The 24,116-nt window shown below is 39.6% G+C and overlaps 1 protein-coding gene across 6 annotated transcripts in view; it reads right to left on the bottom strand.

The window, feature by feature from the left end:
* The window catches only part of LOC104588505 (uncharacterized), a 42,971-nt gene extending 21,525 nt beyond the window's left edge, over positions 1-21,446 (bottom strand). For 2 of the 6 annotated variants that reach the window (XM_010246456.3, XM_088893162.1), the window contains exons 1-13: positions 21,028-21,442; positions 19,748-20,420; positions 19,529-19,617; positions 19,312-19,410; positions 17,115-17,838; positions 15,872-16,990; positions 15,585-15,708; positions 13,004-14,877; positions 12,562-12,709; positions 12,252-12,375; positions 12,072-12,155; positions 2,820-3,284; positions 2,309-2,404 (exon numbers count right to left, since the gene is read on the bottom strand). In XM_010246456.3, coding sequence (XP_010244758.1) covers positions 2,309-2,404; positions 2,820-3,284; positions 12,072-12,155; positions 12,252-12,375; positions 12,562-12,709; positions 13,004-14,877; positions 15,585-15,708; positions 15,872-16,990; positions 17,115-17,838; positions 19,312-19,410; positions 19,529-19,617; positions 19,748-20,420; positions 21,028-21,132 — 5,724 coding nt within the window. In that variant the 5' untranslated portion in view covers positions 21,133-21,442. Of the gene's footprint in view, positions 1-2,308; positions 2,405-2,819; positions 3,285-12,071; positions 12,156-12,251; positions 12,376-12,561; positions 12,710-13,003; positions 14,878-15,584; positions 15,709-15,871; positions 16,991-17,114; positions 17,839-19,311; positions 19,411-19,528; positions 19,618-19,747; positions 20,421-21,027 lie in introns of those variants that run through there. The other 4 variants (XM_088893164.1, XM_010246457.3, XM_088893163.1 and 1 more) reach the window with 4 other exon arrangements.
* Between the last annotated feature and the right edge of the window lie 2,670 nt (positions 21,447-24,116).

Raw genomic sequence — 24,116 nt, 5'->3', positions numbered from 1 at the left:
GTAAATGAATTATATCAAAATAGTAAGCCAATCATCCAATCACTGAATGCCCTTTGTACACTTGAATGATATATATAAAGTTGAAAAAAAAAATTATAGTGATTTAGTAAGCCAATCAGCCAATCACTGGATCAATAACAAAAGGCTTTTCGTTAACAGAATTAAGGATTTAATACATGAAAGGGGAGATAGACTTTCTTAACTCTCCCATCCAATAAGTCCACCCAACAGGTGAGAAAAAACAATCACAATTACAATTGAGCCCAGAAAAAAGAAACCCTATTCACCCCTTGTTACACATTTTCTACTAAGGTGGGAAAAAACCCACCTTGGTAAAAACAACATTGTATCTACTAATCTCCTACGCATTTCCTTCCAGTATTTGGGATTACCTCTTCCTGGTGACATTCAAAACAATGTTTTTCAATCCAAGGAAAAGGCGGGAAATTTTCTTTGAAGATGTACTACAGCCACACTTTGGTCACTTATGGAAGGAAAAAGGTAATAGAACTTTCAATGAAAAAAGGAGATCATTGAGACTATCTTGAGTCAGGAAGTAAATTGAGTTAAGACATTGGAGATTTTTTAACCGTTCTCCAAAGACTATCTTGAGAGGATGGAAATGTGTGGCACGCTCCTCATTTTCCAGGCCACAAGAATTAACGGATTGGAAGCCACCACCTATAAACCCAATCAAACTTGATTTTGATGGGTGCAGCTTTGGAACCCTGGGACCCTTGGGTGTTGAGGGAGCCATCAAAGACACTTAGGTTCCTGCTTAGCACTAAAGTCAGGCCTATTTGGAGAGGGAGATCCCACTAGAGCTGAAATGCAGACTGTCAATATAAACGTGGAAGGAGAAGCCAAGACTGTTATAGGATGACAAAAAACAAACTCCAAGGGAACATGGCAGCACAGGCACACTCTAAGACAAGCTAAACAACTGGCCACAGAATTGAGGGTGCCAAGGCCGTGGAAACATAGAGAACCACACACTATGGCTGATTCACTTGCAAGGCAGAGAGTGAATAGGGACAACTTGTATTAGGGGACAAAAATGTAATTATTGGTCTATTTCCAAACAGAAGAGGGGTTAGGCAGCACTTCTGCTAGCCAGACTAATCAGTTCTACACACTTCAAAAATAATGCTCTTTGCCAAATGATTAAGTAAAATGTAGTCCTCATACTGAATGCAGCTTGATATTATTGGGGTAAGTCCTTAGCTCTTTAACCAAACAGTTGAAAAATGGAAGTTTCCATATTGTTCAAGTACAGGAATTTTGCATGTGTGTGTCTTGTATGACTTTCACTCATACGTCTGTCCAAGTGTTTCTCCATACTGGACAATAAGATAATCCCCACATTAAAAGGTAGTCCACATCAGATCAAGAGGGAAACTTAACTATGAACAAAAAACTGAGTAACCTTGACAAAGGTCTCTGTTTCTTGTTCACAGTTAAGTTTCCTTCTAATATGACATGGACCACCCTTTGATGTGGGATCATCTCATTGGTAATATGAGCAAACACTCGTAGCTGAATTCATCTCAGTAGGGGGTGGGAATGATACCTACTTGTTGGAAGAATGAGCTTGTGAACTCTATACAAGACTCCCCCTACCCCACCCCAAAATTTTATAGAGATGTCTATTTCATCAGAACAAAACAACCATCATTGGACTCTTATAGTCTTACTCCTTTTATGGTCATCCGAATCAAATATGAAAACAGTGTTTTGGAATGATCTTTGTGAATAAAGATTCTCTTATGCCTTTGCTTCTGATAGTGGATTTTATTGAACTCACATTCATCTATATGTAATTCCATGATGGTGAACCAATTCAGTTTGGCCTTGATCAAGCAAAAACTTCCTTTTGGATATTCACCTTATCTAATTCTTATATTGCCCATGCTCCTAAATAAAATCCAATATTCTAAAGAGTGCATATTAAAAAACAAAAAATGCATATAAAAAACAATTGTTGCAAATCCATATAAAAACATTGGGAGGGCCATCCTACCCAATAGAAACAACTTGTAATGTACAAAAGAAATCAAAAAGAAAACTAACCAAATAAAGCTCCTATGACTGTTCAAAGTTTCATTAAGATTAATTGTATATCTACAAAGTGAGTACAGTGGACAGTTTTTCCCCCATCTCATGTTTAATTTCCAGCAGGATTACAAAATAAGCACTATATTGAATTAAACTAGACTACCACTAAGCTTAACAAAAAATGGCTTTTATCTGTGCATCTCAAGTGACTTTATTATAGGACACAAAACATGAGATTAGGAAGTAGTAAAACCTTCTGATGTGCACACCAGGGATGAAATTGGACAGAACAATTCACAACCCTGCAATTAATACATGAACCTCCTGGCCGCTTACACATTGAACAAACCTGGGAAAGAATTAAGAACAGTTCAAGAGCATTAGGTATATCATGATTACAATACCAATGCTAAGGCAGAGTACAAAAGAAGACTTTTCATTGACTATAATATACCATAGCTAAGGTCCTACCAAAACTGATACCATAGCTAAGACAGAGCATTAGCTGGTTAAATCATGAAACTCTGATTTTAACCAGCTACATACCATGCAGAAAATGCAGCATAGCTAACTTCATGTAGAGAAAAAGAGAAAACTATGTTAAGTTATTCTGTTAAGTAACACAAGGATCTGAATTACCAAACAAGATAACTACCAGAAAATAAATGTCTGCTCAATATATTTTACCATGCAAGCCTTCCTTTTTCCTTTTTCTTTTTTTACTTTTGCTTTCTAATTGCAAATAGGAAGTTTTTGGCATTTACCACATTTTTCCCAGGGCGTGAGGCACCAGATACATCAAAGGCACTCATGGTGTCAACATTTGGGCATCGTGTTCCTGGGGTCCAGAGTCCGCAAACCATATGTACCCACTGTGTAACACTCAGATCATATACTCCTGCAGTTATGGTGTTTTGTACTTGGAAATTATTTGGGGAACCACTTGAAACCCCAACATTTGCATGATTCTTTAGATCCCTTTTCAAAACAGCTGCTGGAAGTTGTTTGTTCTCTACAGGCCTCGTAACAGGAATTGAATCAGTTTCACGTCCAGAATCTGAAGCACCTGATGCATTAGACTCATCTGGCAACATTCTGGACAGGGGCATAGATCCCTTAGTCTTGGAGTCCCTTATGATGTTCCAAGCTTTCAGAAGACTTTTCACAATATTGCAGCTTCTAAGTGCTCGAGTCATGGCCCCTCCTTCATATCCACAGAGAACACAAACCTGCTTGGAACCAAGCCCAGAAGATTAAGAGCCTTAATCAACCACAAGAGAAAAGAAAAAGGATCGAAGGAAAAATGCAGACTAGCTGGGAAATTACCATAATGCCCTTCTGCATACTAAACAACTAACTACAAATGTCAATTAACTGATTTTTAATCAATTTTTCAAGAAAAAACATTTTTTGATAAGCAAATCAGAAAAAAAAAATTATTACTTGAAACCCTAAAAAGATCCTTTTTGTAGCAAAACAAATATTGTTATTAAAAGAAAAAAGAAGATTACGAGAAAGATGACAAGAGGTAACCCAAGAGAAGAAAAAAATGACTCTTCACCCAAGCAAAACCAACTCCATCACTCCACATCTCAACCCAAATAAAACCCTTCAAAACACAAAATCACCAAACCAAGAGAAAGACTTAGCACACCTACCAGGCCTAGAAAACCAACAGTTCAGAACACCAGAATCTAAACTTTCACCCTGAGATCACTCGACAAACCACCTAACCACCCAAATTTCAACCTCACTAACCCCCACGCCTAGGGTTGACAACTATATAGATGTGACATCATCTGGATGCCATGATAGCATTACTAACAAGTAATTGATCATGTTTTCTTTCTCTTCCTTTGATCAGAAACCACTCTGAAGTCAAGCTGGAAATAATATTCTGTCCATATCATAAATCATAAAGAACCAATCAGTGTTTTAAAAAGCACTGGAGATGTTCGCCCGGAGGCATGCCTCCAAGCGAGGTGCTGAGAAAATGCCTAGATGTGCAACCTAGAAGCGTACAGACACTTGAAGCAGGCATAAACTTCTGGCCTAGAGGTGTATGAGGCATATGCTTCCATTACACTTCATACAAGAGTCTTACGCCTCTTATGCTTTTGTATTTAGCCACTTTTTATAATAAAATGCTATAGATAAAAGTGGGGTGACCATTATATTAACATAATCCAGAGGGCGGCTCCAAATTTGTTTATTATAGTATTATCAGAATGTCATTGAAAGAATTGAAGCCCCCACACCCCGCTGGGGGGCACATAAAACTATCACAGCATATATGAACCCCAGACCCCAAAAACTAATCATATCGCACCATATATGAACCCAACCACATAAGACCATAACAAAAACACGTAAAACATCTATAGAACACTTATACTTCTTTGTGCTTAGGGATGTCAATGGACTGGGTTTGGGTTGGACCCTATCCAAATCAAAATCAATTTGAACGGATTGGACAGACCAATAAGACATTGAAATGGACAAGTTCAAAGTTAATGGTCCAAAGTATTTATTGGATTCGATCAGACCTGCTCCATTTGTAATGGATTTATACTGGACCAGGTCGGATTTAACCAATATCTGGTCCATTGACAAAAGATAAGAGTATGGGTGTCAATGGACTAGGTTTGGGTTGGACCCAATCTAAATTAAAACCAATCTGAACAGTTTGGACAGTCCATACAATGAATTGGACCAGTGCAGAATGGTCCAAAGTATTCACCAGATTGGATTGCACCACGTCCATATGTAATGGACTCATAGTGGACAGGATCATATTGGAATTTTTTTTTTTTTATAAATGAATAAGATTTTATTAACCAGCAAATAAGAGTTACATGCAACCCATGGAAAGGCACAAAATGCGACCTTTCCTTTAAAACTAGTTACAGAATTATAAGTACAAAAGAAATTACACAGAAGCCCAAAACAAAGTATCCCGAAGAACCCCTTGTTTTGCAAGTGAATCAGCCATTGAGTTTGCTGATCTGCATATCCACTGAACTCTGATTGTCACATTCCTTGTTAACCATTTAACCTTTTTGAAAAGATCTCTAAAACCCCAAATCACAGTGTCTGGATCCTTCAGCCAACCCACTACCACCTGGGAATCCCCTTCAATAATCAGATGCTCTATGCCTATCTGATTTGCAAGCTGGATTCCTTGTACAGCAGCAAGTAATTCGGCCCTTAAAGAGTCTCCCACACTGGGTAAAGGGATGTATTAGTGGCAGATGCTTGGCTGTTGTGGCTTTGGAGATAGATGGTGCAACTGGGTAAAGGGATGTATTAGTTCCTGCCATTATTCAGTCTTGGTCAATGGGATGGTCAGAGATTTTTTCCCAGCCTGTAGAGGCCTTAGACAAGGTGGCCCACTATCCCTGTTTCTTTTCACCTTAGTGGCAGATGCTTTCAGTAGATTAATCTCTAAGGCAGATAGGAAAGAGGAGGTGAGTGGTTGGAGGATAGGAAGGAACAATGTCCGGGTAACCCATCTACAGTTTGCTGATATCATAATATTTTGTGAAGGGGGTGACAGGCAAAAAGTGAGGAACCTTAGAGCATTGTTACAACAGTTTGAGAAGGCTTCCAATTTGAAGATAAACATGGATAAGAGTTGTGTGGCAGGAGTCAATATGGATGAGGAGAGTATTCTGTCTGTGCCAGATTGTCTAGGTTGTCCTGTCTCTTCGTGGCCCTTGCAGTACCTAGGTCTCCCTCTAGGGGCTAACCCAAAAGAGAGTAGTTTTTGGAACCCAGTTTTGGAAAAGTTTGAGAAAAGATTAGTTGCTTGGAAAAGGAATTATATCCCTATAGGGGGGAGAGTGACTTTATTGAGAGCCACCCTAGCGAACCTACCGATATATTTCTTATCTGTTTTTAGGATTCCTAATAGGGAGGCTAAGAAGTTGGAGAGATTAATGAGAAATTTTCTTTGGGAGGCAGGGGAGGAAAAAAAATATCATTTAATTAGTTGGGAAATAGTATGTAGGAGCAAAGAGGAAGGTGGACTGGGGTTAGGAAGGTTAACTCTCAAGAATAAAGCCCTCTTAGGAAAATGGTTGTGGAGATGGCCTAGAGAAAGGGAGAGGTTGTGGCATGAAGTGATAGCGAGTATACATGGCAGACTGGAAAATGGATGGGATGCGGGTGTATCACGGCAAGCAACGTTAGCATCTCCTTGGAAAGCAATCCAGAGTATCCTCCCTCAATTTCTCAACCTTGTCAGGTATGATGTCAACTCTGGTAACTTGTTTTATTCTGGGAAGACACTTTGGGTGGGTTCTGTTGCTTTAAAGGACCAATTCCCGTCCCTTTATTCTATTTCCCTTTACAAGGAAAAAGTTGTCTCTCATTTTCTCCCTTCTCCTTTTTCACCCTCGTCCTTAAGTTGGGACCTTGGCTTTCGGAGAGGGTTGAGGGACGATGAACTTAACAATGTTTCAGACCTGTTGTCTCTGCTTGGCAATGTATTTCCCTTTACAAGGAAAAAGTTGTCTCTCATTTTCTCCCTTCTCCTTTTTCACCCTCTTCCTTAAGTTGGGACCTTGGCTTTCGGAGAGGGTTGAGAGACGATGAACTTAACAATGTTTCAGACCTGTTGTCTCTGCTTGGCAATGTCTTTTTGGACCCTCTTAGTGTGGATGTGAGATTATGGTCCCCTCATCCAAAAGGTTACTTTTCTTGTGCTTCCTTTTTCAAGGCTCTTTGCTCTTCCTTGAGTCAATGGGGTTTTCCAACTAAGGAGATTTGATCTAGACCTGTTCCACCTAAAGTTGTTATTTTCTGCTGGGAGGTGTTTTATAGAAAGATTAATACCTTGGATTTCTTGCAGAGGAAAAGGCCTTTCATGTATTTATCCCCTAACTGGTGTGTACTTTGCAGGGCTAGTGGTGAGGATTGCTTCCACCTACTTGTATCTTGTTCCTTTTCTAGAGCTATTTGGAGTTGGATTTTCTCTTTATTTGGGTGTAGGTGGAATCTGTCCACAGACTTAAGTCAACTGTTCGATCCCTCCTTTTTTGTGTGGCCTACAAAAAAAGGAAAATTGATGTGGAGATGTATTAGAGCAGCTGCATTGTGGACAATTTGGGAAGAAAGGAACGCAAGGATTTTCAAAGAAAAAGAAAGAAGCATTCAGGCCGTTGAGGATTGTATATTGACTAGGGTCATTCACTGGTTGAGAACTTTGGACTTCTTTCATACCTTTTCCTTTGATGATATTTGGAGAAACTGGGTAGTGGTGGCTAACAGCCATACAAGGAAGGACAGGGAATCTGTAGTGTGGACCCCTCCACCTAAAGGATGGGTAAAGTTGAACTTTGATGGCAGCAGCCAAGGAAACCCAGGCCCATCGGGGATAGGAGGGATGCTGAGAGACATGGAGAGCAACATATTAGCCTTGTTCTCAGGCCCCGTGGGAATAGGAGACTCTAATAGAGCTGAGATTTCAGCGGCAGTACAAGGTATTCAGATTGCAGAACAATTAGGAGTTCAGCACTTGGTAGTTGAAGGAGACTCTCAAATTGTGGTGGGATGGTTGAAAGACCCAGCTTCAGCCATGTGGCAACACAGAGATTTATTAAGGAGAGTAAACTGGCTTACAAGAAATATGACTGTTACCTCTCTATGGGTGGGAAGATCAGCAAACACCTTAGCGGATGGGTTAGCTAAGCAAGGGGCTACAAGGGAGCAGCTATTTTGGGCTGCTTTGTAATTTTATTTATGGTTAATTCTGTTTTATTTTGATGTAATACTTTTCTGAAGAGGTAACAGCTCGTGCCTCTTCAGTAGTGTTTCTTCTGATTTAATAAATTTCTTCATTCATCAAAAAAAAAAGTCTCCCACACCCGCAGGACCTGAGTACAAAGATATAATGCTACTATTTTTGTTTCTCATCACTCTTCCTATGCCTGAAGGTCCTAGATTTGCTCGGCTACTTCCATCAAAGTTCAGCTTGTTAAACTCCTCCCCTGGTGGCATCCATTCAACCCCATGTCTGTCCTTCCTGGTAGAAGTATTTGCCACTGCTAACCAGCTTCTCCATAGGTCATCAAAGGAGTATGCATCAAAGAGCTTTAGTGTTTTCAGCCACTGAATTGCCCTTGCCAGAATACATTCTTTAACTTCCGAGAAGCTCCTTTCTTTTTCACAAGAGATTCTGGTGTTCCTTTCTTCCCAAACTATCCACAACAAAGCTGCTCTTATGCACTTCCGCATTTCTTTCACAAAATGGCCAATGCTCGAGCCGGAGCCTCTCTTTTTTTTTATCATAACAGAAATCTTTATTAATGAATAATACTTGTGAAAAATAATTACAGAAAAAGGGGAGGTAAACTATCTTAACTCCCCAACATCAAAATGATAACAAAATACTAAAAATGTGCCCAAAACAAAGAATCCTTAGCCACCCCTTGCTTAGCTAACCCATCAGCCATTGAGTTAGCACTTCTCTTCACCCAGCTGTATTGCACCTCTAAGTCCTTACACGGCCAATTAAATTTTTTCTTCTCATTGCTCGAGTCAGAGCCTCTTCAATCAGTAAATTGGAATGGGAAGGAAGACTGAAGAGCTGGGGATTCAGCTACTGAAATCAAAATGGTAGCCACTTCTTTCTATAAGAATCTTTACAAGGAAACTTGGGACAGAAAGCCTTTCCCTTTGGATTTAGCTTTTGAACAGCTAAGTGCAGAACAGAAACAGCTTCTGGAGAGGCCCTTTTCTGAAAGAAGAAATCAAGGCAGCAATTTTTAGTTTGGATGGTGACAAATCCCCTGGGCCAGATGGATTATCTAACTTATTTTTCATCAAATGTTGGGATTTTGTCAAGTTGATTTACTTAAGGTTTTTCAGGATTTTCATGATAGGGCTTCTCTGCAAAGAAGTATTTTATAACTTTGATCCCAAAACTGGAAGGGGCTTTACCTCAGGGATTTCAGACCCATTAGCCTATTGAACAGCTTCTATAAAATTCTAGCAAAAGTGTTGGAAGAAAGAATGAAACAAGGGTTGAGCAGTATAATTTCAAATAACCAGTTTGATTTTGTTCAGGAGGCAAATGCTTGACTCTGTCCTTATAGCAAATCATTGACTCAAGATTATTAATGGAGGGAACTTCGGGCCTTAGAGTTAAGCTGGACAAAGAAAAAGCCCAAGATCATGTTAATTGGAGCTGTCTGGATCGTGTGTTAGAGAAAATGAAATTTGGTCAGAAGTGGAGGAATTGGATCAAATTTGTGTTTCCTCTCCCTAATTATCTGTCTTGATAAATGGCCAGTCTGCAGGGTTTTTTGAAAGTTCTAGGGGCTTTAGACAAGGTGACCCTATATCACCCTTGTTCTTCACTTGCCTAATGGAAATTCTGTCCCAATTCTCCCTCAAGGCTGCGGCTAACGGGCTTTGGGAAGGTTTTGCTACTACCCCGGAAGCAGAAAAGGTCAATATTTGTTAAAGCTAGCCAAACAGCTAGGATACAGACATGTTAAAGTGGAAGGGAACTCAAAAGTAGAAATTTCATGGGTAGCAAACAGAATCCATACCCCATGGACGTTTAAACATGTGATTAGGGAAATAGAGAAGATTGCAAAGGAGGTTGAGGCTGAATTTAAACGGGTCCGAAGAAGTGTAAATGGGCTAGCTGATGGCTTAGCAAAACAGGGGGCATTGAGACAGCAATTATTTTGGGCTGCATTGTAATGAGGGATAGAATAGAGTGATTAAAGGGGATCAACAGTCCCATCACCAAGTTGTATAAACTGCTTACAATCTGAATTTTAATAAAATACATGTTTATTGATCAAAAAAAGAAAAGGTCAATATTTTGCAGTTTGCAGACGATACCCTATGTTTCCTAGATGCCTCAACTGATCAGTTGGAGCTCTTATTTGGAGTACTGTGCTGGTTTGAAGTGGTTTCAGGTCTTAAAGTTAACCTCCACAAAAGCAAAATCATTCCGGTGGGTCCTATTCCAAACTTGGAAGATTGTGCTAGCTTGATGGCCTGCCAAGTGGACTTCCTTCCTGTGAAGTACCTAGGCCTTCCCCTTGGGGCTAAGTATTTCTCCTCTGCTATTTGGGATCCAGTTATTGAGAGTGGAGAAAAAACAAGCCTCTTGGAAGGCTAAGTACCTGTCCATTGGAGGTAGAGTGACTCTTATCAAAAGTACCCTGGGCAATCTTCCCACCTACTTCCTGTCCCTCTTTCCCATTCCAGCCAAAGTAGCTAAGAAGCTTGAAAATCTACAGAGGAATTTCCTCTGGAGGGGATGGGAAGAAGAGAGAAAAATTCATCTTGTGAAATGGGATCAAGCTTGTTTGCCTAGGGAGGAAGGGAGTCTAGGCCTAAGAAAGTTGAAGGTGGTAAATTCTGCTCTTCTGAGTAAGTGGTGCTGGAGGTTTGCTTCTGAAAGAAATTCCTGGTGGAGGAATTTAATTGCCTCTAAGTATGGGGTGGATTGGGGAAACCGGAATTCACAAGATCCATTCCCAAATTGGGGTTGCTCTTGGAAAGGTATTCTCAAAAGTCTACCTTTGATGTATGAATTAATGTGGATAGAGGGAACAAGCTGAAGTTTTGGAAAGATCCTTGGTGTTTGGATAGACCTTTAGCTGAGGCATTTCCCCTTCTTTTTCAATGTGCAGCAAATCAAGAAGTATCAATGGCTTATTCTCTCTCCAATAACACAGTGGTCTGGAACCCTCAGTTCAGAAGAAGCGTGTTTGATTGGGAAGTAAATGGGGTCTTGGAGCTGTTGGACCTGTTACAGGGTCAGATTATAGATATCAACAGTGAGGATGAATGGACCTGGATCTGGAGTAGGGATGGCTGCTTCTCAGTAAAATCCCTGACCTCTAAACTCAGTAGCACTGGTAGTATTAACTTTCCCTGTAAGCAAGTTTGGAATCCTAGTTCTCCCTCTAAATCTAACTTCCTTGTGTGGACAATGGTGCTGAACAAATGCCTCTCTAAAATCAATTTGGATAGGAGGGGTCTTCATCTCTCTTCTCTGCTATGTGGTCTCTGTGGTCTATTGCCTGAATCCACAGACCATCTGTGCATCCACTGTCCTATCTCCTCTAGAGTGTGGGATCACTTCCTCAGGGCTGTTGGACTTTGCTGGGCCATGCCAAGTTCAGCCAACGACCTTCTGTTTAGCTTGGAGATTACAGGCCTGGAGAAACAAGGAAAATTAATATGGAAGATAATTCCTGAGGCTGTTCTTTTGGTAATCTAGTCAGAGAGAAACAAGAGATTCTTTTGTAACAAGACTAAGAGCACTGATGAGGTAGTGCAGCAGGCGATCAGCAAGCTGATTTCTTGGGTATCTGTTACTCCTGACTTTAAGAACCTGAATGTACCTGATTTGTCTAGATCCAAGTCCATTTGGAGTCTGTAACTTGGCTTAGTGCTCTGTCTAGTCCTTTAGTGGCTAGCTTTTTTGTTGTAACTTGTACTATCTGATTTAATAAAACCATACTTTACCTTTCAAAAAAAAAAAAAAAGAATTCTTCCAAGCACTATCCTAATGGTTCTTCCTTAATTTTCCGAGAACTATCCTAATGGTTCATAATCAAGACCTACATTAATTCGAATAATATTATATTACCTAGGTATTTGTAGGTCCAGAAATTCTTCCAAGCACTATCCTAATGGTTCTTCCTTAATTTTCTGATTATTTAAATTTTCTTTTCCCAAACTAAGGCCAACATTAATCAAGAGTTCAGTTTCCAAATCATTATAAATTTGCATGCTTCAGCAATCCCCTTGATTTGTCCCTCAACAATATGACTCAATCATCCCAAAATTAATAACATAAAGAAATAGAAAGAACTTAATGGAAGTAAACTATTATTAATCAAGGTGGGATTTAATACTTAACATACATAATTTTTCCAATCAAATTCATAGTAATTTGTATTCATGATCATAAAAGAGACCTGGCCTGCCCCAACAGGCAACAGGTGCAGCATAAAGTATCAAAAAATGTTAAAGTATCTTACAATATTTTTTGAATTTGTCTTGCACGGCCTGCAGCACCAACGACCTTTAGGTACTTTTGAAACACCATAGCAAGCCTGGTGCACCTGCATACAAGGATACCAATTCAATTAACGCCATTATTATCGCATATCTGACTGTTAAGGCACTAAAATTAAACATAAAGTTTCATAACAGCATACTTTGATTAAGCAGTGGCTGCACTCTAATAAGCAATTAGTTTCATCTTTGTTTGAGCTCCCACACACACAGCAGAATGCATCTGAATCCAAAATAAAAGCCTGGTAGGTGCGCTCCTTAATGGATCTGAACCATAAAATATAAAGGTCAGCTAATTCAAATTTCACTTAAGCTCAATTGATTTTAAATTGAAATGCTTACTTCTTGGATTATTCCTGAAATATTCTAAGTTAATAATATGCAAGTATCAATTGAAACACTTACTGCTTGGAATATTCTAAGTTATATGTAAGTATCAATTGAAATGCTTACTTGGAATATTCTTGATACATTTCATCTGTTTGATCTTGACTATCTTCAGCATCCTTTAAAGAAGACAAGCCACTAGATATACATTTGCTTTCCAGCTTGCATTTTGATATATTTGTAAGAGAAAGTTTTACAGAACTAGGAATTTTTCCTGTATGCATAACAGGCTGAATGGTCAATGATGCAACAGAAAAGCCAGTAGTAAAGGCATGTAAAAACAGAATAACAGATCCAAGCACAAGTTACAACTATGGTGTGAATCTTTGTATATCATTCAAAATTGAAGCTTTTTGATGAAGCAGTAAACTTTGTAGCACAAATCACAAGCTACAGCATCAACTAGAACACAGAGAGAAGAAATATCAGGTGCCACCCTGCTTCCAATGATTAGAACATACATCATTTGATAGATAAGAAGTAAGCAAACTATTTTTTCATAATATACCTTTTGTTGTTAGCTCATAGAGGCTACGCTTGCGCATTTCCTTAAACTTTGGCTTCAACCGAACACTAGATAAATTGTGCAATGCACCATGTTTTTTGTTACTGCCATCATTGTGCTCCTTCCTCAATATGGATATTTCAGAAGCATGTACCTCGGTTCTACCATAGCATCCATCCTTTGCTTCTTTTATAGAAGTCCCAGGTTCCAATCCATTTTGTACTGCAGTTTTGGAAGCTTTATTTTCTCCTTCTTTCTTCAACATGGATTGGTCATCATGGCAAACTTTTCTTCTTTTTGAGTTTGTCTTCTTTATATCTAACATGGTAGCCAGACTAGGTTCATCTTCAGTGATGCTACATTTTCTAGTCTTCTTAAGAATTGTGCTGAGAGAGAGAATTTTGGGTGGCTTTGCTATTCCTTCAGCCAGTTTTCCATTGGAAATAATTCCAGAATTTCCACATACCACAGGCCTTGCTGTCTTATCACAAGTGTCCACCTGACTATTGGCTGTGTTTTTTATACAGGTTAATGAATTGTACTTGGAAGCTTTTTCGGTGATTACACAATTCATATCCAGCTTTTTTAACTTCTTATTCATATCCATTGTCCAATCCTGTTTCAAATTCTTTCCACCCGAAAGCCTCGGTTCCCTAAGAAAGCTCAAATCATCATTTGCCTGTGTTTGATGATCATTTTCCCACTCTCTTTGGTGGCCATCAAGTCCATACAGATCTCTCTTCTGAGACAGTGTTTTGGCAGAAGATAGAGCAGAGCGTTTTCGTTTTAGACTTGAAGGCCCATTAGAATAAATACGTGTTTTAGGCATTCCATGATCAGATCGATAAGGCATTTGCATCTCCTTGGATGAACATAAGTTTAGCTCAGTATACCCAGTAAGTTTTGGATAATCATAATGTACTGAAGAAAGACCAGAGTCAGGACATGTTGCATCCAGCCTCTTCCATTTCATTGCCTTCTTTTTCTTTCCATGCTTCAGCTCCCTCTGTAATTGTTGTGCATGATTGATGTTGTCATTAAAAGTAAACCCAGCATGAAGTCGATTCCGAACCTTTTTTGAATTATACAAGCTTTTAACCTTAACCTCATTAAGACCTCGTAATGATTGATTTGGTAAAGCTGAGGATAGTCCTTTTATTTTCTCAATCTTACCGGTAACACGAAGGGTTTCACCACTTTCACTGTCAAGTGAATCATCTGAAGACCAGCACTTTTCAATTCCTGACCCTTCATCAACTACAAGATCATTCATATATCTAGCATCCCCAGCCACTACAGTATAAGAGTCCATATTGTTAACCTCAACTGATACCTCAGTGACAGCAGGTGCAGAACATCCTGAACAGACATTAGACATCTGTTGCTCTTTCAAAGACTCAGCCTCTTGAAGGCTTCTTTTTAAGCCTATAGCAGCAGTATCTGCAAATTGATCCTCAACATTTCCTCTGTCATCAAGTACCACATCCTCAGTGACCTTTTTGACATGAGCAGAATTACAAACCCCCATCACCTTGCCTGGGACATCTCTCCACTGAGTAGCATGATAGTCATTCATGGGGAGTTCAAGTTGACTTTTCAAGTTTTCATTTTGGCCTACTGCATTTGCTTTTTCCTCAGGGATTGCATGACCATTATCAAATAGGGAAGGAACCAACATTGAAGATTTTCCACCAACAGTCCCAACATGTTCTTTATATGTATCATGAGAACCTTCACATCTGAGGATACAATTTCCTGCTAAACACACCGAGTGAACTGCACAGCTGCATTTACCTGGAAAGGATGAATTTGGTTCTTTATGACAATGTTTCCCATGCTCAACAGATGCAGTGGCAGTGTTTCCCATCCTCCCAAGTCTGAAATAAAAATGAAAAGATCATGACATATACTTTTTTTTGATAATTAACATGACAGACACAACAAATGCAAATGAAGTAACATGGTAAGTAAACACGGAAAAGTAAATGCTAACAAGGATCTTTCTTGCAAATTAAACATTAACCTAGATAAAATGCAAACAGATTCCACACAGCATGGATAAATATGTGATTAAGAGATGCCTGGCTTTTACTTAAAAAGACAATTTACAAAAGAAACAAATCTCTTATTGGTTTCTTGCATATGAATCCATCTTTGAAATGACTCAAATATGCTGCCTGCCCTAAAATCTATTTTAATGCCTAGCTTCAACATGGTTCTCAATACACAGAGTCAAATAATATTAAAAGGAAGCTTCTTTCTTGTCAGTTATCTTTATAGGTCCTAATCCTTTTAGTGGCCCAAAGCAGTATTCCTTGAAGTGAAATACTCCATCGGGATGTTGGATTTACTCTAATTTTGTTGGTAAGGGATAGAAGATACCTCTCCTAATGTAATCTAGCATAAGCATTCCCCTTTATTGAAAATATGAGGTTGCATGAAAGAAAACTTTGGAATATTTCCTTAATATAATCTAGCAGATAATAAATTTTGTCAGTGTAATTCCATTAAGATTTCTCAAATTAAGTTTTTTGTATTGAACTGGCATTATTAGAAAATAATGAATTGCAGAAATGGAAATCACCTAAGCAAAGGTTGCTCATATGTAAGAGCATCATGAGAAGATAGGAACTGAATGTCAGGTTCTTTACAATGTGTTGCAACTCCCTGTGCAGATATTGCTGAAGAATTGCACCAGTTATTTAGATCTGCATCAACGTGACATGGTAATAATTATAATAGACCAATATATAAAAGGATAAGATGCCGTTCACTAATTCATCAAAGCAGAAACTCCTGAACTGCAGTGCAGACATCCTATAAAATCAACAAATGTGAAAAAAAAAAGCAGTTTGTGTTAAGAGAAGTAACCTCCAACATCAGCCAACTTCCCCACACCACCACTTGTGTAGCAATTAGAGCAAGATTGTAGTGGTTTCGAAACTTTGGAAGTATCCTGTTTACTCTTGGGATAAGGTCCTTCCCTTGATTCTTCAGCTGCAAATGGATCTTCCATAATTCCCTTCCTCTGCAATTCAGTACTAGAAAAGCTATGTAATCTCACTTGTTCTGGGTTCATATCATGGGAAGCAATAGCATTCTCTCGCTTAGACAACTCAGCTATATGCTTCAATACAAGCAATCTCAAATTCTCATCCAGTAAATGTGGATTTACATTCATACCCTCCTTGTTTGAAAAGGCTGGCATCAGATTGGGTCTAGACATTGAAGTTGCGGAAGAGGAGCCTACTGAAATGACTGACACAGGCATATCTGATCCAGCAGTTGCAAGAGAAGAATGGATTGATCTGAGAAAAGCATGATCTAGGTGACCACTGCTTCCAGTGCAAGACACCTTTCCAAATTGATTGGATTGCCTGTTGGCATCTAATAACATGGCAGATGGTTGGCCTACAACAGATGATTGTCGTTCATACACTGTTGAACTACCGGGAAGGCAATACCCACCAATAACTCCAGTAGAGGGGCCTGAATTTGGCACCTGCTTACTGTGAAACACAGAGCTTATTCTAGGTGGAACAAAATAGCAATTATCAGAAACTCTAACCCCTTTCCCTTTATCCATCTGATTGTGAAGGCCCGGCCCTTGTTTGCCGGACTGCCTTTCTGTTCCTTCGCTTCTGTTCCATTGGAGAGCAGCTGGATCACATTTGGATATATGAGATTCATTGCACGGTACCCCAGGCATAAACTGCTCATTGCTACTAACAATATTACAAGCAGCTTGGGGCTGGATGTCCCCTCCAGAAGCAGCATTTAAGTGTGAAAGAAACATTGAAATAAGTGAGTTCTTAGTAGCGTCAGTCTTAAACTGTTCAACTTTAGCAGGATATATAGTGTTGCTACTTCCAAGAGCATGGTGCATGGGGTTCACTTGGCATTCTGTCTCTCTTCCATAGGACATTGTTGCATCTGAAGGATTGCAACGAACATTTTGCCGGGATTCCTCTGTTACCCTGGGATTAAACACTGCATCACATAACCCACAACTATTCACCTGAACAATGGAGTACAGCTAGCAATAAACAAAGATAGAGGACAACAAAAATAGATTACAGAAAACAAACTAAGAAAATAGCATCTTCAAACTCACTACTATGGATCAAATGTCCTTGGAATTGAGACTTCTGGGAGTTACCAAGTGTGTCAAGTGGTTGAGGCCCTGCAGCTGGCAGAACTGAAGTGCACATTGTACAACTCTGCTGGGACGGTTGACCAAGCCTCAATTCAATATTTGAAGGCATTCCATCTCTATCCATAATAAATGCCTCCCTTGAACTGTTGCATCTGTTGGTATCAGAATTAGTCCCAGGAGATTTTAAACACCCCAAACTTGGGTTTGAAACAAATAGATTGCCACCTTTTGTAATGAAGTCAATATAATCAGAAATGGACTGGTATCCATTGTCTTGCCGCCTTTTGTTGTGAGCTGAAGTTGGCATTGTCAAACCCCTGGATATGGGATTTTCCTCAATTATCTGCTTATCCACCATGGCAGGCAAGACGTTATGCGAAGTTCCAATCGAATTCTTGACAAGAAGATTATTTTCCTCCTGACTATTCCTCTGTTGGGCATAGTGCATGATGTTGTTGGCTGGCTTTTGTACAGCACTTTGTTGTGTATGCTGGTTCCTAGAAGACAAAATATTATTCCAATATTTTCCAGGTCTTGCTAGTTCTCCAAGTGAATCAACTGGTTGAAACATTTCGGAGTTCTTGTGCATGTCTGGCACAGTTGTCTGGTATTTCACCAGACCACTGGTTGCTAAAAATTCTTCAGGCCAGTCCCATCCACTATGGTCATCAGGAACCCTAATCTAAAGCATCAGAAAAACATCACCACCTGATTTTTATGTGCTACAAATAAAATATACCACTAACAAGTAGAACTTTAATTTTCAGAAGATAGATAATCCGCGTATAAGCCACGGTCGTACAAATAATAAATTCAGACTCAGTTAAGTGGCAATAATTGTGAGAATCAGGAGGTAAATATTTTAAGCAAAATACAGTTCGTAGCTAAATACCGCAAATCCCTGGAAAGTCTCAAGTAAATAGAAGCACATGAAAAAAGTACTATTCACCTAACAAATAATTTATCTAAAAAAATATGCATAAATGTGAAAGGTAACTGCACCTGCAATGCATTCAATTATATACAGAAGATGCTAAGTACAAATATCAGGCCTGCCCAGGCTGCAGAGGAAGAACAGAAGTTCCTTGCATCCCACAATATAAGCATTGCACCATTGCCATAGGGGGGAAACAAATATGAAGTTATGAACAGTGGTATAAAGAAAGAAACCATGGCAGCAGCTACAGAATCCCATATCATTTATGGTTAACCTAAATGATTGAGGGGGTCCATTTTTCTCATGGCTTACAGGTTAGCTGGACAAAGTGGAGACTAACCCTATTGCTGTTGACAGATAGGCAGGGAGAAGGCATTCTTATTCATTAAAAGATGATAAAAAAATGTTCAATGCGATAATGAGATAGAGATATCCAATGTTCAATTTATGGCATATTAAACAAGGTTCAAAATATTGAGATACCCAATACGCACGAACTTGTGTATCCGGTGTTTCAAATGCACACTCCTCTTTTTTTCCAAAATTGTACAGGGGGTCGATACCCGATAAGCACGAACTTGTGTATCTGGTGTTTCAAATGCACACTCCTCTTTTTTTCCAAAATTGTACAGGGGGTCGGTCTTTGGCCTGGCTACCCCCTGAATGTGGTCACACAGTAAAATGCATATTATTTAGCATACCAGGGCACTGCTGGAACCATACAAATATGCCCCAATCATTGCCATATTTTGAATCTTGATATTAAATAATATAATATTCAAAAAGGTTAATTGACACTCATGGAATCTTAAAATTTTCAAATAGGTGTAAACCTGATCAGGGGATGAGGATAGTCCAACTCCAAAAACCCCAAGGAAGATGGGGGTGGTTGCAGAGGTCGGTGGTTCAAGGAAGAGAGAGAGAGAGAGAGAGAACACAGGCCTATCCTCCCCTTAATTGTTTTAATCAATATGATGTTAATGGGTCCCCATATGGGTAGAAGATTCTAGCTCTTGAGTTGCTTGTAAATAGTTGGTGGACAATCGGTTTGATCCAATCTGGTCTAACCTGGATTTTATGCCAAGTCAACCGGGTTAATGTACTTGTATAAATCCACTATCTTACAATAGGCACACCTATCTTATGACCAGGTATACCAGAGAAGGGAGCTCAATGTTCATAAGATGTAAAATACCAGACAGCACATGCCTATCTTACCCCAAACTTGTGGAAGTAAAGCCTACGCCACTGAGAAATGGTCTCCCCACTCTCCAGACGAACAGCATCTCCAGGGTTAACAGCACACAATCCTGAATGCTGTAAAATAACTGTTGTAAGAGTATTTTTCTTATATCGTGATTCATGAATGCACACAACTCAGTGCCGGTAGTAGACATTCATCTATTATGTAATAAGCTTAATCTCTATCATTTACCTCACAAAATTTCGAGATAGACATATGCAAATTATGACATAAACATACAACTCCAATTAGCCCTGTGTTGCTGAGTAATAGATCTCCACCTTCCAAAATTCATATAGAAAAATTTTTAGAAATGTTAACAATATTTCAAGTTAAATGAGAAGAAATGTTCTCACAAAAAAAAAAAAAAAACAAATGAGAAATGAGAAATAATGTGTCAAAGGCACTCACTTGTACCCAAGCAAAATACACGTGGATGTCGTCTTGTAGTAGAAGAATGATCAAGTCCAGCAGCTTTTGTCTCTGATGGAATATTAATTGAAGCCTGAATATTTTTTGTATGTAGCTGAGCACTGGGGTTTGTACTTGAAAACCAACCCCACCTAGGATTGACTCCCCTCTCATTGCCTTGAACGGTGTGATGGATGGATGTCTTGGGAGAACCTACATTCTGACAATTTAGACTTGCCATTTGAAGGTTATCATGCAAAACAGAAACACGACCACAGCTAGCAGTTGAAATGATCTTGGATGGAGCAATTGGACAAACATCTGCATCGTTTCTCATGTTTTCATTTCCCTGAGGCTGAGAGAACTGCACACTGGGAGTAATTGGACCTCCACAGCCAGCACGGTTGACCATAACACTGATATCATGAATTGGAAGCTTACTAGCAATCATGGTTGATTTTGAATTTGACAGCTGCTGGAATTCGGATTGCAACTGCGATGATGAACCAGATAGGAGAGCTAGGAAAGAATTTGCCAGCTCAGGCTTGCTAGAAGTGGACGAACCTAAATTCAGTGTGCTGAATACCAAAGGTTCTTGCATGACTTCACGGTTTGTGAAGTTCAACTCTTGCACAGAATAGGATTGAAAAGGGTGACCTGCGTTTATCTCCATCTAGAGACAAAATCATTAATATTAGAAAAGGTAACCGGTATGATTGCCATTGACAATATTATAATAAAAAAAAATCCACCTATATGCTGAAGCTCGCACCACCACAACTTATCTGACCGAGAGCGAGAGAGGGAGAGAGCGAGAGAGAGAGAGAGAGAGAGAGAGAGAGAGAGAGGTCCCTTTCATTCTTCAGTACTTCAAGATAGCACAATATCATTGCAAGTATCACAGTAACTATCCCAGTGAAAATGCTCAAGAAATATCGATGCCCAGTAGCGCTAGGAGATGGTAGTACACACCTAAGTAGACTTCCCCCGCAACCCATTCGCTACAAGCATCAAGACTGTGTTCACCGAGACCACCCAGTCTACAGGTGCTACCCAATCAATCACTGATCGAGCAAATCATACTACATTACAAAAGGCACCATTTATCCAATCACACTAACACCCATCCACCATTTCGCCCAACATCAGCAACACCATTCCTTATTCTACTGTACTTAAAACCGCTTAGAACTACCACCAAAGCCATCAATCATGCATGCAAATACTACAAAAATCAAAAAAAAAATAGATTATCAAAACCCCAGATTATTGCTCTATACCTGGTTCCGAGATCCTTGCGGTAATAACTGTGACGGCGAAGGCAGCGCCGGCGCCGCCGACTGCTGCCAACTCGAACTGCATTTGCTCTGCCACGAGTTATCCATCTCCAAAAACCCCGGAAGCCCTACCCTTCCTCCATGTCAGCACCCGCAACCAGCGACAAACTCCGGCGATTTCTCAGCCGCTAAGCGGAAATGCTCTGCAGAAATCACTATAGAGATTGACAGATATCGAGACCGGAGGGAAACAGCACAGAACACCGAATAGAGTATGAATTGCACCGAATGGAATCCGGGTACCTCCGCCTAGATGCTCTCTCCTCTGCTGCGGTATCGTCTGCAGCAGAGAAAATACATGCGTTGGAGAAGCAGAGAGAGGCGGGGAGAGAAATGAATGATGAAAGTGCATAGTTGTAGTTCTTCGAGGCGGGCTGAGCCTGAGCTGAGCAGGTACTGAACGACGGCCACGTGTATCAGGTTGAAGAGATTGCGACCGTTCGATGCGTGATCGAAGGGGGCGATTGGTCAAGCCATCCTGGCCGTCGATTGTGATCGCAGCTGGTTTCCCTCTTACTGTGGCTTCACAAGAGACACTGATGGGAGGCAAAAGGGGGAAGGAAAGGACCGAAGGACTCCAGACAGGGCGTGCGTCTACGGACTGCTGACTGGAATAGTGGTCTACTAACGTCCACATCCTCGGCCACTTTTTTGGGCTTTGGCAGTTGGGCTTATCCATGTGGAAGACCCACAGAGAATGGATTGGCCTGAATGAATGGAACCGGTCAGCTTTTTGGCTTCTTTGACAGTAGAGGTGGGAGCTTTGCTCAGTGTATTGTTGTCACAAGTGCTTTGTCACTAAAAGGATGCTCTATCATGGAGATGGTCCAGATGGGGTTTGGTTCAATCCCAGCCACACATCTGGTTCTGGGATGGATTTGCTTTTTCTAGTGTCTTTTTGTTTTGTCTGGTTGAATGAATGACTTTCTCAGAAACATCAGTCCATGTCATGACTCATGAGGTAGTAGTAAGGTACCAAGTAGATTGATTGTGGAATGCTCACATGAGTATCAGACAATTCTCTTCTCCGATCCCCCCACCCCAACCCGATTTATTTATGTGGGATTTGATGAATGTTGAAATGGGTACTGTTTTGGACCAGTCGGACCTGGTTGGCCCACCACCTGATCACAATTTTGGTTCAGGTCAACCTGGGTGACCCATCGAATAATCCATCAACCCGGATGGTTGAATGGTTAACCCATTTGATGGGTTGTTGCTTTTTGTACTGTTTTGCTTTTTTTTATCATGCATCACTATTGATCTATTGACCGCTACCTTTTCATGGGCCGGGCTCGGGCTTGGCTTTTGCCAAAATTTGAATGGGGCCCAGTCCAAAGCCTGAGCACGACACAGTGTAAGTCATGCTCGAAGCCGGGCCCGTGAACAGGTTTCAGCCACATTAAGTGCCCATTTGGGCTTTCACATAGACATGCCCTTTCAACATGGTCCCATATGAACAACCTATTTCAGAAAGCCCAACTATGTTGTCGTTCAACCAAAAAAAAAAGCTTTCTAGTGAAGCTTTTTCAAAGCAGCTGAAGGGTTGAAGCACAATGAAACTTATGGGTGGCAACGAGCCAAGCTTTTTCACGAGATATTCGAGCTCGAGCCCAATCATTGGCTTGATTATTAAACGAGCCGAGCTCGACTCGTGAGTTGGCTCGAATATATATATATAATAAAATTATAGAAAATAATATATATAATAAAATTATTATAATCACTAATTATTATAATTCTTAATCTTTTAAATATCAAATAAAAAATATTTTTATATATAATTTTTTATTTTTATAAAATATTTGTTCCAAAATCGAGCTCAAGCTTATGAATTTTTTACTCAAGTCGAGCTTGAGCTCGAGCTTTAGCCTTGTAGAACAATCTCAAGCCGAGCTCGAGCCTGATAGTATTCGGCTTGACTTGGCTCAAATCCACCCCTAAATTGAAACTATAGCCCTCCCAAACATGCCCTAAAGCATCGAAAATAGGCTATTAAAAAGGAAGTGCTTATTCTAATAAGCAATTGTGAGCCTTTGGTGAAACTCACAAATTTTAAATAAGGGTAGTATAGGTATTTTCAAAATGATGTAGTGAGCCAAGATAGGTTAGCACGGAAATAAGTGAAGTGGGATATGCTCCTCACACAAGGCGCCTTACAACAATCTCATAGGCACATTCCACCGTGCATTGGGAACATCTCCCATAAAGTAACAACTAAAGAATTACTCTGCTCATATCAACAAGATAGCCCCCTAGGTTATTGAACTCTTTCTTGTATACGCTCATCATCAAGTCAATTGAACCCTATTGAACACATAGGAGAAACCATTCAACCTACATAATTCAATTTGTTTTCCCACAATCATTTAAACTAATGGAGAGGCCCCGGCGTTGCAAGGCAAGTGGGAGGTAAAAAAAAAGTTTCTAAAAAAACATGTGTAAATGAGGGTGGGAAAAAATAATAGTTTCAATAAAATTATAAAATAGTAAAGTTATTTTCACTTTAGTGTTGGGCGTCTATATATATTTGCAAGGGTACATATATCGAATTAATTGGTTTTGTGAAGTCATATTGTCAACCACATATGCATTATAAAGAGTGATACAAAATCATAATAGAGCCTTCCAAAAAGGTATCCCATCATCTCAATTAATCATTAAGAGATAAGACAAAATTCTTTATAGATGATGGTCCAATGTAGAGCTCTTCAAGTTATGAGTTTAATTAACTATTCAACATGTATTTATCTTCATTAAAAAATATGCTAGAAAATTTCCCGCATTTGTATCAGACCCTAAACTCCACAAAATTGTTGTGTATACTATCCCACAAAATCCATGATATTTGTTTTGAACAAATCAGCTACTTCAAGAAGTATTACCAATTCTCTTTCAACCAATGAAAAAAGTGTCACCACACCTGTAAAGCATAGGAGGAATGCTAAAAGAGAAGATCTTGCACTATTATGTAACAATCTTATTCAATTAGTTTGTGTTCATATTTCACACTAGAACTTAAACTATTTATT

Source organism: Nelumbo nucifera, chromosome 8 (assembly GCF_055504915.1).
Source record: "Nelumbo nucifera cultivar China Antique chromosome 8, China Antique-T2T, whole genome shotgun sequence".
NCBI lineage: Eukaryota > Viridiplantae > Streptophyta > Magnoliopsida > Proteales > Nelumbonaceae > Nelumbo > Nelumbo nucifera.
Note: the sequence above shows the minus strand (reverse complement) of the source record. Positions and strands in the feature narration are given on the sequence as shown.